Below are 16048 nucleotides of genomic sequence, written 5' to 3' on the forward strand. Positions count from 1 at the left end.
ATGCAGCCACTAAACCCAGGCACTATTTATGATGCCAAGAAGTGCTTACTGGCAGGAGCTTGATATGAATGCCTCCTCAGAGGCTCTGCCAGAGTCATACAGATACAGCTGAGAATGCTTGCAGCTAACCATTGGACTGAGCACAGGGATCGGGGTGCAACCTCATGGGAAGAACAACATTATCAACCAAACAACCCTTCAGAACTCCTAGAGACTAAAACACCAACCATTGAGCACACATGGAGAGACCCATGGCTCCAGTTGCATATGTAGCAGAGGATGGCATTGTCTGGCATCAATGGGAAAGAAGCCCTTGGTCCAAGGAAGGCAGATTTTCCCAATGTAGGGGAACATCAGGAAGCTGAGGTGGGAGAAGGGGGTTGGAAGAGGGAGCACCTTCATGAAAGGAAGTGGAGGGGGAGGGGGAGCGGGAGTGGGGGGGGAAGACGATAACATTTGAAATGTAAATACAGAGAATAATCAATAAAAAATTATCAAAAAGTAAAAAAGAAAAGAAAAGAAATGGCTCTATTATCCACCTAATCATCCTAAATCTGAGAAAGGGATGCAAGGGTTTCATGTCCTCTTCTTTAAAACTGCTCTTCTATTAAATATAACATTTTAAAGAAAAATAAACCAACAAAAGGTGTTTGCAAAATGACAACAACAAAACAGGCACAAAACCCCACAACCCCCCACCAAAAACCAAACCAAAACATCATTTTCCTCGTGACACCATGATACACACAACCTTCTACTGCACTTGTATGGGTCTAACCTTTCCTATTACCCCGGAGGTGAGAGTCACGTGCTTTCTCTGCCTCTTCCAAATAAAGCCAGCATAATAGGGTGCTCAAGGTCAGATCATTAGAAGACTTATAGGTGGTTAACGGAGAAGACTAGGGATCCTCTTTCTACTAGAAAGATAAGCATCAGGTTGACGACCTTAATTTCTTACAACTACAAATAAAGCATAAAATAGGACCAAAGACTTGGAAGCAGATGGGTGGTAGGCCTGGGTACTTGCCCAGCATGCACTAAGATCTCCAATACTTTGCCTTCCAATAAAATATAAATGAGAGATTTGGTTTGTTCCTAGAACCAGCTAGGGGGACGGTCTACTCTAGGGAGCCAGGCTGTGCAAAGAACAAACACCTGATAAGAAGTCAAACCTGTATGAGAGGAGCACTAACCAGAGGCTTATCTGGGTAAAAAAAAAAGAAGCTGTTGAGGGGTTCCCTGGCCTTCCTCAGCTCTCTCTGTTGCCTACACCGAGCTATAGCCACTTTCATTTGTTGCCTGCATGATCACAATGTCCTCCAAACTGATTTCCCACTTCACTCTTCCCCCTCTGTATCTACACATCATTCAAAACGCTCAATTAAAAACATCAATCAGCCCACATAGCCTTCTGCCTAAAAACCATCAATGGATGCTGTCATATAAGGAAGAAAAACCAAACTGCCATTGCTTGTCTCTTCCCCTTGTGCCATTCTCTCAGTCTCCTTTCTAAGGCTCGGATCGCACCAGCCTTCCTATAGACAGGACACCCCAGCTCATTTACTATCTTTCCGAGTTTGGATCTCCAGCACCCACTAAAGTCTTTGGGTGCAGCAGCATGTTCCTGAAATACCGTGCTGGTGAGAATGAAGATGTCTGGGGCTTGTTAGCCAGCTAGTCTTACTGAACTGTCTGAATTGGTAAGCTCTAGTTTCAGTGACTGACCTTGTCTCAGAAACTAAAATAGCAACAGGGAAAGACACACAATGTTGACTTCTTGCCTCCATACACACCTGCACACATATAAACATGTACACACCATAGAAACACACACACACACACACACACACACACACACACCCCACACACACACACTAAAACTAATAAAAAATAGCTGAAAGAAAATTGTCTGTTTGCCCCAGCATGATAGAAGCTACCTCCTGAAGGTAGAGGCTAAAGTGGTCTTGTTCACTGTTAAATTCCCAGTGTCTTCCTAGAAACTTGTTTATAATAGGTACTTTGTATATTTTTCTGAATGAATTAATAAATATGAAAGATTTTTACTGGAACAAAGCAGGCCAGCACTATGTAGTAATAAGTGGAATATTTAGATCTCTTTGGAGAGCTCGATATAAAGAAAGCCTTTCTAACCGTCAGAGATATCCAAAGACAGAATATGCTCTTTTAGTTCTCTACCTCTGGAGAAAATGTAGAATTGAGATTTGCAGAGATACTAAAAGGCAGGTCTGTCATGAGAACCAAGCAAAACCAGTATTTCTGAAGGTATGCTCAAATAACGCTAGCAATGTAGATTCCAAGAAACATCCCCAAACACACACTATGGGGTTAAGAATAGGATTATTCAGTTTGTCCAGGACAACTCTAGCAACTATTTATACTAGATCATTCTCAGAGTGTGTGACATTGGTGTTTTTTGGTTTTGGTTTTTGAGACAGTCTTGCTTATACAGCTAATGGGCTCCAAACTCCTGGTATATCTCCAGTGAATGCTGGGATTATAGGTGTGTGCTATCACACCAGTGTTGGACTTTTCATTTTACAAAAAGTCCTCGTATAATTTATAGTCTTAAAGATTAGCTGTAAGGCCTTTCAACTTCTTTTTTAGTTTTCCTAGTATTGGTGATCAAACTCAGTGTCCTGTACATGTCAGGCTCCAAACTGAGTCACAGCTCTAAGGTCTCACTATGTAACTCAAGCTCCCCTCAACCGTGGGGCTGTGAGATTACATGCACACCATTACATGCCTGGCAGAAGAAGAGCACCCCAGCTCTCAGGAGGCAGAGGCAGGCTGATCTCTGTGAGTCAGAGGCCAGCCTGGTCTACAGACTGAGTTACAGGATAGCAAAAGCTACTAGGCAGAGAAACTCTGTCTTGAAAAACAAAACAATAACAATACTAAAAATAGTAAATAAAAAAACTCCAACAGCATAAAATAAAGAAATAACACAAAAAGGTTCTATGACCCATAAAGTGTTGCACAAATGTAAGAAATTCTGATGTAAGTGTGCCCTCAGGTCACTTCTCCCTTCCACCAACAGAGTAGGAAATGGAAACAACGTAATTTGACAAATTAGCAGCCATGTTCCCCTGGGTATCCTTATGCTCTAACTACAGCAGAAAGACCAGAAGAAGGGTGGAGGGAGCCATATTTCCAAAACTGAATTATAAATTCCCCAGAAAGTTAAAGAATGAAGCTTTTGGTATCCACCACTCTTTCTTACACACGAGTAGCCTAAGACACAGGACTGGGAAGTGATGGCCTTGGGGCTCCCTAGCACATTACATTATTCTAGATGGTGCCATCTAACCTAGTATTAGCCACATGTGACTAGGAAACATTTAAAATGTGAGTGACAAACATTTTCATTTTATTTAATCTTACTTTAAATATAAATTAACTTGTGGCTAGTAGTCATCACATTGGACACAGCAGATGGATATTCTAAATGCCTATCTATCCAAGATACTTTCCTCCTAAACAACATGTCCTTTTCCCAAGGGAGATATCTCCAGAGCCAGCAGGGAGAGGTTAAGGAAGAAAATTGGCGTGTTAAAGCCCTGAGAACTGTGTGGCTGAAAAATTCAAACCCACAGAAATTTGTCTGCTTCTGCCTCCTAAGTGCCACGACTAGTATGTCACCAACACTCAGCCAAAAGATGTTGAGAGATTACGTAATCTTTCCTAACACTGACCCGTTGGAAAATCTGGAGAGAATTCTCTTTTCTGCTGTCTTTCACAACCATTCTTCTCCTATGCTTTAAAAACCGTCATTTCCCCTCCTTACCTAACATCACTATGGAGGTAGTTGGACCCTATGCCTCACATATCCTAGACAGCTCACAACTGTCTGTAAGTCCAGTTCCAGGGGATCTGACTCCTTTTCTTCCTTCCACAGTTACTGCTCACGTGTGGTGCACAAACATACATACAGGCAAAACACCCATATTCATAAAATAAAGTAGCCTGGGACAGGGTCCCGGATTCCTAGCACAACTTTCAAGTGTCTACTTTTACATGCAAAAATGCAGTAAAATATAAGACAGGAAAAAGAGGGGTGGAAGAGGGAAGAAACTGGTGTTAGACTGGATAATCTCTGTGCATCTTACATTTTTTTATTCTTTTTTTTTCCTTCTCAGTTGGTAGGGAAGCAGTTCTCTAAATCGGTTTCAAAGAAAATATGTAGGTACAGAAAGGAAGAGGATGGAAATGAGCAGAGCCTGGAGTCAGGTTGACAAATGTTCTTGCATTTCTACAGTGGATCAGTGGGCTCATTCCTGGAAGATTCAGAATATGAAACTTATATGGTAATTGAATACTTGCTTACATGGGGTAGAGGGAAAACTTAGCTGATACAGAGATCAAAGAAAAGTAATGCCATACCTGCCTCACATGATGAGTAAATCAATCCAGGTGCAGCTGGTTCCCCACATGACTATATATAAGCGTTTTAAAGGTCACCTTTAACCTGATCTCACAACTATCCTAGCAATAGGTAGAACAAGTATCACTATTCTTACTTTAAAATTACAAGAAGGAATCAAGATAAGATGGAGCCAGAGAAGGAGAATCTAGATCCAGGTGGTCTTAACTGGTGATAGGTAGATATGAACATTTTTAAGGGTTTCAATAGGTCGGTTTGTCTTAGTTCAGTGGGTGGTTTATATTTTTGTCAATCAGTTGTAAGCTTATTGTGTGGACGGATTGTGGATTGAGACTTTAACATATAAATCTGATAGATTAAAAAAATTACAAGAAGTCTAGAGGAAGATTTTGCCAAGGTCACATAGGGGACTAAATGTAAACCTGTACCGAGGGCCCAGGTTTTGAATCCCAGACGATTTGCTTTACTACAGCAACCGAGGTATCACCACAATTTTTCAGCTGCTGACAACTTCCTCAATCAAGCAAGGATGAACTCACATTTCAACTTTTAAGTCCTTGATGAATAGTGAGATAGCTCAGTGGGTAAGGATGCTGGCTGCCAAGCCTGCCATCCTGAGTTTAATTCTTGGAACCTGCATGGTAGCAAGAAAGAACTGCTGCCCACAAACTGTTCTTTGGCTTACTCGTGCACACACACACACACACACACACACACACACACACACACACACAAATAAATAAATAAGTACATGAAAGAAAGTCTCAGGTACTGTCAAGAGTCACGGGGGCACATGCATGGCCATCTGCTCCTGTGCCCCCCACACTCCCACACTCTTCCTTGAAATAATTTCCTGTTTTACATTTCTTTGTTTCCTTATTTCCCATTGATCCTAATAATTCGTTTCTAAACAATCTTGTGAGCTCCACGAAAACAAGGACCAGATTTATTTTATTATCTACTTACTGTACTACCTAAAACCTATCTATAAATATTTATAAATATCAAAAAGTTTAAAACCGACTGCTAGAGTCTAGTAGAGTATTTATGGATCGATGTCCACTAAATCTAGATGTCATATTTAAGATTCTCTAACTTAATATACATTAAGGTGTTAGGTTGTTTGGGGTGATACTTCAATTATTTAGTCATCAAAAACAGCTGGCTCTAAAGTTAGTAATAAGAGGCCTGTATGACTAAGTAGACTTCCATAAATATATCTCAACTACTGGTATAAAATAGATAGCAACCAATTGAGTTAAGTATCTCGGCTACATCCTGTTGTCTGCTAAGACTGAAAAGAGAGTCGTTTAAGACCATGCGCGTCAAGACTGAACTGAGGGACTAGTCTGGACTGAAGGAGACTAAGACAAAGCAGCATCTATTATACATAATTCTATTGCTGAGCCCTCTTGCTATAAAGAACATTACTGGAACAATTTCAACAAATCAGCAATAGAATAAAAAGATTAGATGTCAAGTGATATATGGGTGTTGGTTTCTGTATTTTGAGTCATATCACAGTTACACAGGAGAGAGATCTTATTTGTAGTGCCCTCAAGTTGTTGAGGGAAAGGTTGTTTTCACTGCATTTGCAACTTTTCTATAATTGTGATATTTTCTACTTGTCGTAGTATATTTATTCATCTTAAACTCCAGCTAGTCCTGTGGCGGTTCTTCTGGTTTTGATTTTGTTTCTAATATTAGAGACTGAACCTAGGGCCCACATAGAAGCCACTATGTGTACGATCCCACTACCACTGAGCTACAACCTTCTCATTTATTTGTACATGGCTGGACTTAAACTTTATTCTCCAGGATGAGCAGGCCTTGAATTCTCAATTTACTGCCCAGTTCTCTTGCGTAGTTGAGATTACAGACCTGTTCCACCCAACCTGGCTCCCTTGTACTCTTGAGATAGACAAGATTCACTATCCCCACTGAGAGTTGAGAAAACTAAACCTCAGGAAGGATGTCATTACTCGTTTAAGGTTCCAAAGCAACTAAGGCCTCTACCTACAAATCCTCAGGCTGGGCTTATCTTTTTAAATAATACTCACAATCTAAAGAATGTTTTCTTTTCAAAATATAAATCTGATCTGTTGTAACTATACTTGAACCCTTCAATGACTTTCTAACACTTGTCACAACTACAACTTTGTATGTTTTTGTATGAAACAAAAAGTTCTGGTCTTTTTCCCAGAACTTCTCCCCCAAGTATCTTTATTCATCTAAAATAATGAAAATTCCATTTCATTGTTTCCAGTTGATAAGACAAATTCGCAAAAACCTTAAGTGATGTGTCTTTCTGTTTATTTTTAACGATTTATTTATTTATGTGTATGAGTACACTGTCACAGTCTTCAGACACACCAGAAGATGGCATCAGATCCTACTACAGATGGTTGTGAGCCACCATGTGGTTGCTGGGATTTGAACTCAGGACCTCTGGAAGAACAGTCAGCCCTTTGGTTTTTATTGAAACATGGCTGCTCTGTGTAGCCCAGCCTCATACTCCTGTTTCAACATCCTGAGTGCTGGGATTATACACATAGACACCATGCTTGGCTCCTTGAAGATATTCTTTTTTAAATGTATTTTCTTAATTTACTTATTTACATTATGTGTGTGTGTACACATATCTTAATATACGAAATCTGCCCACTTTCCTAGACTTCTACCATTATCACTGCTGTTGACTCTTTCCTGGACTACAAAAGTGCCTCTCTGCTGATCACCTATGGATTGTTTGTTCTCAAGTTAATATGTAAACCATATATTGCACATGTTGAGTGGGAAATTGTTTAATGAGCAGGTGTATTTCAGTTACAGAAAAGATCCTACTCTATTAAGATTTCCTTTAGTATCTTTAGCTTTATAAATAGTAGTTGACATTTCCAAAAGCAGTTCTTTTTTTACTCTCTTAATAAACTACTGAATAGACAAATGGCAGAGTGACAGAAAAGCAAAGGCTGTGTGGGCAGAAGCATGGTGTCTGGAAGACAGAATATAAATCACCTACTTCCAGAATAAGTTCTAACTACTTCAAGACCCTGGCCAAGTCATTTATATTATATGAGCCACAAGATCCAAAATGTTATGAACTATACCCAGGTCAAAAAATAAGGGAACAAATACATAAACACAGCAACAGGAGACATAGTTTATTTTTAGAATAAGTAGAGACATTTATAACCAGAACTAGTGGCACATACTTGTAATCTTAGCATTTGGGTGGCTGAAGCAGGAGGATTTCTATGAGTTCTATACCAGGTGAGTCGGGACTACACAAAAAGACCCCATGTCTAAGGAAAAGAAACGAGTAAAAGATCAGTCAACCAACCTCAGGTCTGGCAAGCACAGCTACCCGTGTAGTTAGCATCACTGCAGACATGACGGTCAAACATGCTAACATCGAAATATGAAGCAGACCACAGCGAATATGACCTTAGCCAACCAGAGTATGTCTGGAGGAAACTGGCTAATGATAAAAGGGTTATTTAGGAAACTATATCATGTGAAGAACCAGAGAATGAATGTGGACTCAGTATTACCTCATCTATACAACAAGAACACTACAAGAGATTAAAAGGTTTTTTTTCTTTTTTACATGAACTCTGGAAGTTCCCATGCACATATATCACAGACTCCACAGGAACATGGGAAAGGAAACAGTGCAATGCGACTCTGGGATTCCCTCTGTGCTCCTACAAAAATTAATCCACGTCTCACAACAGTCTGTGTGATAGACACTGCTATTATTCCCATTGTACAGATGGGAAAACTAAGACTTAAAGGGGTAAGATAAGTTAATGTGTATGGTGATAGGCCTCCTCCAGTAGCTATACATTATTGAAAGCACCTTTCAGAGTAACTCTGTGACTTTGATTTATTTACAGAATTATGTCTAGGTTTGTCAGAAAGAACTACAAGACAGTTAACAAAAACCATGAAAAATATAACAACTTCTTTTTACCTTCATATTGCATATCCATATAGAGCTCTTTAGGGAATTAATCTGATTTGAACTCATTAATGTTTAGGGAAGGTGTTAGAATTTGAGAAGCAGGAAGAATCCACAAACTCTAAAAGTGATCATCAAGTTAAATGCTCAAAGAAATTAGAGCTCAAAGACCCTAGATGTGGAGTTTTGAAGGTGTAATCAATATGTTCATAATTCAAGCAGAAATAAAAGAAGCCCAAATAAAAACTAGAATGACTGGATTAAACATTAGCTCTTTTTAAAGGGCCATCTTGCCAGTGACTGCAGATAAGGACACTCAGCACTGATAACCTGTGTTTGATCTCCAGAACCCACATGGTAGGAGAGAACATTGCTGGGAATGGAATGGAAAGACATCTTTCAGTTAGAGGAAGGGAAGTATTGCTGGTAAGCAGAATGGAATATGGCAAAGGAACAGGAATTCTGTTTAGTATATTGTCTTTCACAGGTACGTGCTCACTTGAGCAAGGGTTAAATTTGTCCTCTAAAATAAGACTTTGCCTATAACTTCTGTCACCATCTCTGTCTTAGTGTGGTAGGTAGGAATGTTAGTGATGATTTACATGATTAATAAAATAATCAGTCACAAAATATTAGGACAGTTATTCAGGGAGAGATACGTGATGTATTTTATAGGTAGCTAAATGCGTGAGAACTGGTATGTAGAAAGGACACTGAGAGGTAGTGATTCGTTTACGTAGCCTATATAATAGCTCAAGAGCATCCGTGGCTACACAGCAAGTTAAAGAAAAGCCTTGGCTAAATAAGGCTTATGAAAAGAAAATGGAAATAATGGTTGGTGACTGATTTTTTTGTCATATGTACTAGAATTCTATCTCTAGTTTACACTAAGAAATGCCCCCAGGCACCAAAGCCCAACAACCTTGGTACTGTCTACCTGTCTACGGCACCCAGTTAGGCATCTCTACCCTGAATAAACTCTCAGTTCTCTTGAGTCACACTCCTGTTACCATACACATTTTCTGGTTTTGCTTTTGAGACAGGGTCTCAGATAGCTAGGCGTACTTCAAACTTGCAGAGTAGCTGAGGCTGGCTTTGAACTCTTGATGCTCCCACTTCCACCTCTCAACTGTGAGGACTGCAGGCGTGTGCCACCTGGTCCAGTTCCAGATTAACCTTCTTAAATCTAGCTGTGGCCACATCATTCTTCTTTATAAGAATCTTTAACATCTCAAAAGTAGTGATCTCCCATTCCTGGACCTTATCCATCATATAAAAGGTGTTGAGGTCAGCAGGCTGAAAACCTTCCAAGACAGCAACTTTTATGGACTCTTTATTCATAATAGATCCAGATTGTGAGCACTTTTCACCACATTCACACCTGCAACTTCTACCTACGTCATCACGTCTCACCTAGATTTCTACTGTGCTTTGTAACTGGTCTCACAACTTGCTGACCTCAGTCCTTTCCCTGAACTCCTCCTTACATGGCTTGAAGTACACTAACGTGCAGTCTTCAGACACACCAAGCATCAGTGCACACTTGCTCTTCCATCTGTCTGGAACACTGCTCTTCTCTAGCCCAATTATCACGTGCCATTCTGCATCATTTCTTTCAAGTATCTGCCCAAATGATGTCACCCTATCAAAGCATCTTCCTTTATCAAGCCTATCTGTACTGTCATTCCCTTTCCTAGTGATTTTTATATATTATCTATCGCTATTTGTTAAATTTCTTTATGTGTCTGCATGCATGTGTGCACATGTGCATGTGTGCGTGTGCGTGTTCTTCTGAGGACTGGATTCAAGTCCTTGTAAGGAAAATGCTTTACTACCTGACCTATATCCTCAGCCTCTATTTGTCATATTTTGTTTGTCCATAAAGAAAAAAAATTGTCTATTTTGTTCAGAACAGTGCCTGGTATATAGTAAATTCTCAAGTATTTGTTAAGTAAATAAATTGTTCCTTGAAAAAACCTTTTTATTCTAAAGAGACTTCTTGGGTCTTGTTTTGTTTATCATCCAACTTTTTTTTTGCAACTTTTAAAATCTCAAGTATAATTACATCTTACTACTCCTTCCAACCCCCCGATATTCCCTCTATTCCCCCACTCAAATTTATGGTCTTTTTTTCAAAAAATTCTTATTATTTTATATGTGTGAATAAGTACATAAGTATAACCTAGTTAGTCTGTTTAGTGTTGCTTATATGTATAAGGTTTCTTAGCTTGACCATTTGGTAAGACTTGGTGTTTTTCTGTCCAAAACTACAGTGATTAACAGGCACAACTTTTACCATTCCAGGATACTGGATACATGAGATTATTATCCTATTTAATTTTATTCAATTGACAACTCCATAATATTAAAGCTATTTTATGTATATTTTATTTTTTGTTTTGGGTTTTTGGAAACAGAATCTCCTGTAGCTGGTGTGGTTTCAAATTATCTATGTAACTAAGTCTGGCCTTGAACTCCTGATTTTTCTGCCTCTACTTCCTGAATTGCTGTTGTTTAGTTTTTTGTTTACTTTTTGGTATCAATTTTAAATATCAATTTAATCTCCCCAAATAGAAGATAAACCCTATAATACCTGTGCCTAGAACACTTAATCCTGATTTAACAAATCTTACCTGGCTTTTAAATTTTACTTTGAAAATAAATATATGACTAGCATGGTTAATTTCTCTTTTATCACAATAAAATGCTGTCAATTTGAACAAATCAGTACTATAGTAAAGAAAAGTATAGTTGGCTAGTAAAAGTATCTGAGATTAGTCTTCATTTTATCTTCAAATAGGTATACAACTCTTTCAGAAAGCATTTTACCTATCTAGCTAATCTTAGATGTGCTAATCTATAAAGAAAGTTGACCTATGTAGATTCTAACAGGCACATAGAGTTCTAAAAATAATATAATTCCATAAATATTTATTATGTGCCAAGCCAAAGTAAAAGGCCAAATTCTTCCTTGCGGTGGTTCTGTTTTAGCTAACTAGAATACATTCTGAAGAGTGCTATTTTCCTGTGTATTACTTCAGTGCATAAGTATTTCCCAATACAAGAAATAAACCACAAATGTGGTATGGTAATAATATTACATTCATCTAAACGATACTATTTAAGCTAAGGAGAAAGCAGTAAGAAAAGAAAGCCTGCCATATATGATGACTCAGACTTGTAATCTCAATATCTAGGAGGCTGAGGCAGGTAGAGCAGCTGCTTAGCATGTACAAAGCTGTGGGTTTAATTGCCATGATTTTGAACCCAAAACAGGTCACACAATGAATTCTATAATGATATGATAAAGGCAAATGGTACAAGAAAAAGATGGTAGGTAACTGCTAATGTCAGAGAAAACAAAAAATCTGCACATGAAAGGAAACCCAAAGGCTGGAAAGTCGCTCCATTAGTAGAAAGCTTGCCTACCGTGGACAAGTCCCCAGTGTAAACTGGGCAGGTGACGGTGGCCCAGGTCTCTAATCCCAGGACACAGTAGAGCAGTAGAGGAAAGTACAGGGAAGGGGATCAGATCTCTTGGTCATCCTTAGCTACACTGTTACTGAGACTAGCCTGAGATATGCTAGACCCTATCTCAGAGAGAGGGGGGTGATGGAGGGAGGGGAGTGGAGCAAAGGGGAGGGAAGGGAAGAGGAGAGGAGAGGAGAGGGAAAAGAAAAAAAGAGGCAATTCTATCTTAATACATTTACTACACTGTTCTGATAAAGACTGTGGTCTGAAGTTAATTTTAAAACCATGTTTAATGAAAGGAAGAAGTCAGAGGAGTATCTGAGGTTTAAATTCTCATCCAGGGTAACAAGAAGCCAATCTCTTCTTTAAAGACAATTAAAGGGGAGGAGAGCTGGGAGTGTAGCTCAGTGATGGAGCTGTTCCTTCGCTTGTGCAAAAGTTTAATCCCCAGTACCACAAAAATCAGCAGCAGTAGAGAAAGAGGAGGAAGAGAAGGAAGAGGAAGTAGTTTAAGTATATTCACAAATATGGGCCCAATGAAGGGAAGCAACTACATATCTGGTATTTGTGCCCTTCATTTTTTATTATAACATATAATCCATTTGTAGTTTACTTTAAGCATAAAAGAATTGAAAATCAGTTGCTCACTGTACTGTCTTCCATTTTTCTACCCCTGTGTCCACAACACCTAATACAAGGCTAAGCATCTGTTATCCTCTTACAATTTTTATTATATGAGTGCAGGTACTGGTGGCATCTACAAGAGGGCATCAGATTCCCTGGAACTGGAGTTACAGGCAGGTTAAGCTGCTCTGTGTGGGTTCTGGGAACTGACCCTGGATCCTTTGCAAGTGCAGTCTTAACCACTGAGCCATCATTTCTCCAGCCATGGTACCCAGTATCTTTAAAAACTACTGTTGCACAAGTGATTGTGTAAGATAAGGGTGTCTTACCACGGAATTAATAGCAATGGAAATCCATCCGCAGGTTACTAAGGCAGTGCTTCCCAAATTAGTGTTGCACTGAACACTTCTTCTTAGAGACAGTGTTAACATACGTTGGGGTCCCACTAAGACAAGTCTGAGGGGGTAGGCATGTGAGGGTAGGTCTGGGAGGAATTAGGGGGAAGAGTTGGAATTGAATACAACCAAATATGTTGTAAAAAAAAATGTTCAAGAACTAGTAAAACATATATATTTTAAAAGGAAATTTTGCCAGGCATAGTAGTAGCTTTTGTAGTTACTATGTGGGCATCAAATATGTTATTTCTTAAGCTGTTAAATATAGTATCTAACAGCTAACGCATTAAATGGCAACGATAACAGGGATATAGTTAGTACAAACATAACTCTCAATGTTTGTCCCAAAGCAAGAATGAGAAAAGCAACCTAGTACTGTTCTCTCCTATGTATCCATTCTCCTCATCTCCAACCAGAAAAGGGCCACTTGACTTTATGTTGACCAATACCCAGTAGTTATGTGACTTGAAGAAAATAATTTAACTTCCTTGATTTATCTTTCCTTACTGAAATATCAAATTAATGATCCTTTGCTAACTCCTTTTGGTTACCGTAAGCATCGAGTAAATTTGTGGAATTTGAAGTACTTTGAGCCAGTCCAGTGTGGACGGCATACAACTGTAAATCCATCAGTTAGGAGGCTGATGCTGGAGCAGCAGGGTCGTTGCAAGTTCAAAACTATTTTTTCATTACATAGCAAATACCGGACCAGCCAGGATTTTACAGTAAGACTCTGTCTCAAGATATCTGGAGTCACAGGTAGCGAGATACCAACATGGAAAATGCATTTATTTACCTATAAGCCTGATGATCTGCTCCCGGTCCCTACAGCCCACAATGTGAATGACAGAACCAAGTCTTGAAAGCTATCCTCTGGCCTTCAAATGCCATCCACACACAATTAATGTTAATAATACTTTAAAACATAAAGATAAAGCACACTGCAAATTATAAAACACTATGTAAATACGAGATTGTTCTCTGCCATAGACTATAAATATTTTTACCAGTAAAAAGCAACTTTGTCGCCAAGTTTTTTCTCATAGACATTTCTGTCCAGCACGTTGTAGCAGATGTTTGTAGTTGCTCCTTTCATCCACTCAGTGAATATTTTCCCTTTAGTCACATCAAAATTGTACTGGAGGAATGGGCCAGGGCATGGGGTTTTCCAGTAAAATTCCTTGGCAATGTTTCCCCAAAACTCTGCAACAAAAAGAGATAATCCACATATCACTCTGTATCAAACACATTATCGTCAGATGGATTGCTAGTATATGCACAGGACCAAGTTACAATCACCCTGTCCTAGAACTCATTATCTGTCTAACCTAGACATCTATTACTCTCCCTTCTACAGGCTATTCCAAAACGTTCATCAAAATTGTTCTTTGTATACTTAAAGCTGACTATCCGGAGCCAAGAGCGGTGCCGCACGCCTATTATGATCCAGGCACTTGGGAGGTAGAGGCAGAAGTATCAGGAGTCCAAGAGCGGTCTTTACACAGGGAGTTCAAAGCCAGCATGTTCTATATGAGACTTTGTCTCTAACACACACACATTCAAAAGCTTGTTCATATTTTACCACCTATTTAAATCATACTCATGCAGTACATAGCACAATGACCAGTATCCAATAGGCAGTCAATAAAAAGTAAATTCTTTCCCCATAACGTCTTCCACAATCATCTTTTCTTAGTTTGTTCATTATCTCTTAGCTATTGTTTACTGAACATTTCCTAATACAACTGCTTACACAAGTAGGATTCTGCAGGCTACCAAATCAAGAATTGAATTTCCTGGAGAAGACATCCTTGCTAATTTTCAAAAAATAGGTATATATTTTACTCTGGAACCAAATAAAAATGGTCTGAGAAGAAACTAAACAGGGTTTGAAACTATTTTATGATAGAGAGACTATTTGAAGTTGAAATATTAAAAATAATGAAAATATCAGCAGGAACTAATTCATAATTTGTCATAGTGGGACAAGACAATGAAAGCTAAATCAGTTATGCCACTTTTCAATCTATTAAGAAAATAAAAATTAAATACACCCAAGGTGCTACTGTATATATACCTATAAAACAAGATTTTTTTTAAAAAAATTAACTCTACACGAAGTCTGTCTAGGGAATCAGATACTTTTGTACATCAACAATGCTGTAAGAAACATCTAGCAAAGAGAAGCTATAAAACTTTTTAGAATCTTTATTTGCTAACTTAATTTTGGAAGTATATTCCATGAAAATAACCCCAAAGAGGGAAGAAGGCTTTACTAAAAAGGTTTCCATAGCAACACTACAATAGTGAAAACTAGAAAAGGGTACAATGATGCAGGCCTGTAATCCTACTGCTTGGGAGGTAGATCCAGAGAATCAGGAGTTCAAAGTCAGCCTTAGCTAACAGAAAATTTGAGCCTGGGCTACATGAAACACTGACTATAAAAAAATCCATAAATAATAAAACTTGGGCTAGAGAAATCGTTCAGTTCATTCACACAAGCATTAGGTGGCACTCACTTGTCATTCTAGCGCTTTGAGGGCAGAGACAGGTAGATCTCTGGGGCTTGATGAGCTGCCAAAGTTGTCCTCTAGTCAACACACACACACACACACACACACACACACCTTCAAACAAACTCCAAAGTCCAACAATTAAAAAGTAGTCAAAACTAGTATGTGTGTGTATCTATCTATCTATTTTTTAATATAATAAAATACTGAATGACCATTTTCTAAAGAAGCCAGCCAGAACTATGTACTAAGACCCTCACATATACACACATGCACATAACATTTTTTACAGTGGCATATGAAAGCAGTGCTTCCAGAATATCAGCTTAATCGTGTTAGGTAACTCTGCTGGAACAACTGAAGGTGTTAAGACTAGGGAGGAGGAGACAAATTAGGAGATTGTTTCCTGCTTTCTTGATTTCAAGTTTCTGTGAGAATGGCAGAAAGGGTCTATCTGAGAGGTACTTTGAAGTAGTATTTGATGGAATTTGTGAAACACAAATTGTGGAGTCAGAGAATAGCATAATATTCAGAGTGTAGGTTCTCTAGCCAAGGTGATGTTGGTTTAAATCCTAACTTCATGAAAGCCCTGCTTGATGAACTTGAGTAGGTTAGTCTTTCTAAACTTCAGTTTCCTTCTCTGTAAAATGTTGGTTGTACCCACATCAAATGATACCAA

At 38.7% G+C, this 16048-nt stretch overlaps 1 protein-coding gene across 2 annotated transcripts in view; it reads right to left on the bottom strand.

Annotated features, from left to right (window-relative positions):
• ACSS2 (acyl-CoA synthetase short chain family member 2) overlaps positions 1–16048 on the bottom strand; it is a 38386-nt gene that overhangs the window by 20497 nt on the left and 1841 nt on the right. For both annotated transcript variants that reach the window (XM_080924770.1, XM_080924769.1), the window contains exon 2: positions 13864–14059. In XM_080924770.1, the coding sequence (XP_080780896.1) occupies positions 13864–14059 (196 nt within the window). The remainder of the gene's footprint in view (positions 1–13863; positions 14060–16048) is intronic.

Source organism: Micromys minutus, assembly GCF_963924665.1.
Source record: "Micromys minutus genome assembly, chromosome: 11".
In the NCBI taxonomy this organism is placed as follows: domain Eukaryota; kingdom Metazoa; phylum Chordata; class Mammalia; order Rodentia; family Muridae; genus Micromys; species Micromys minutus.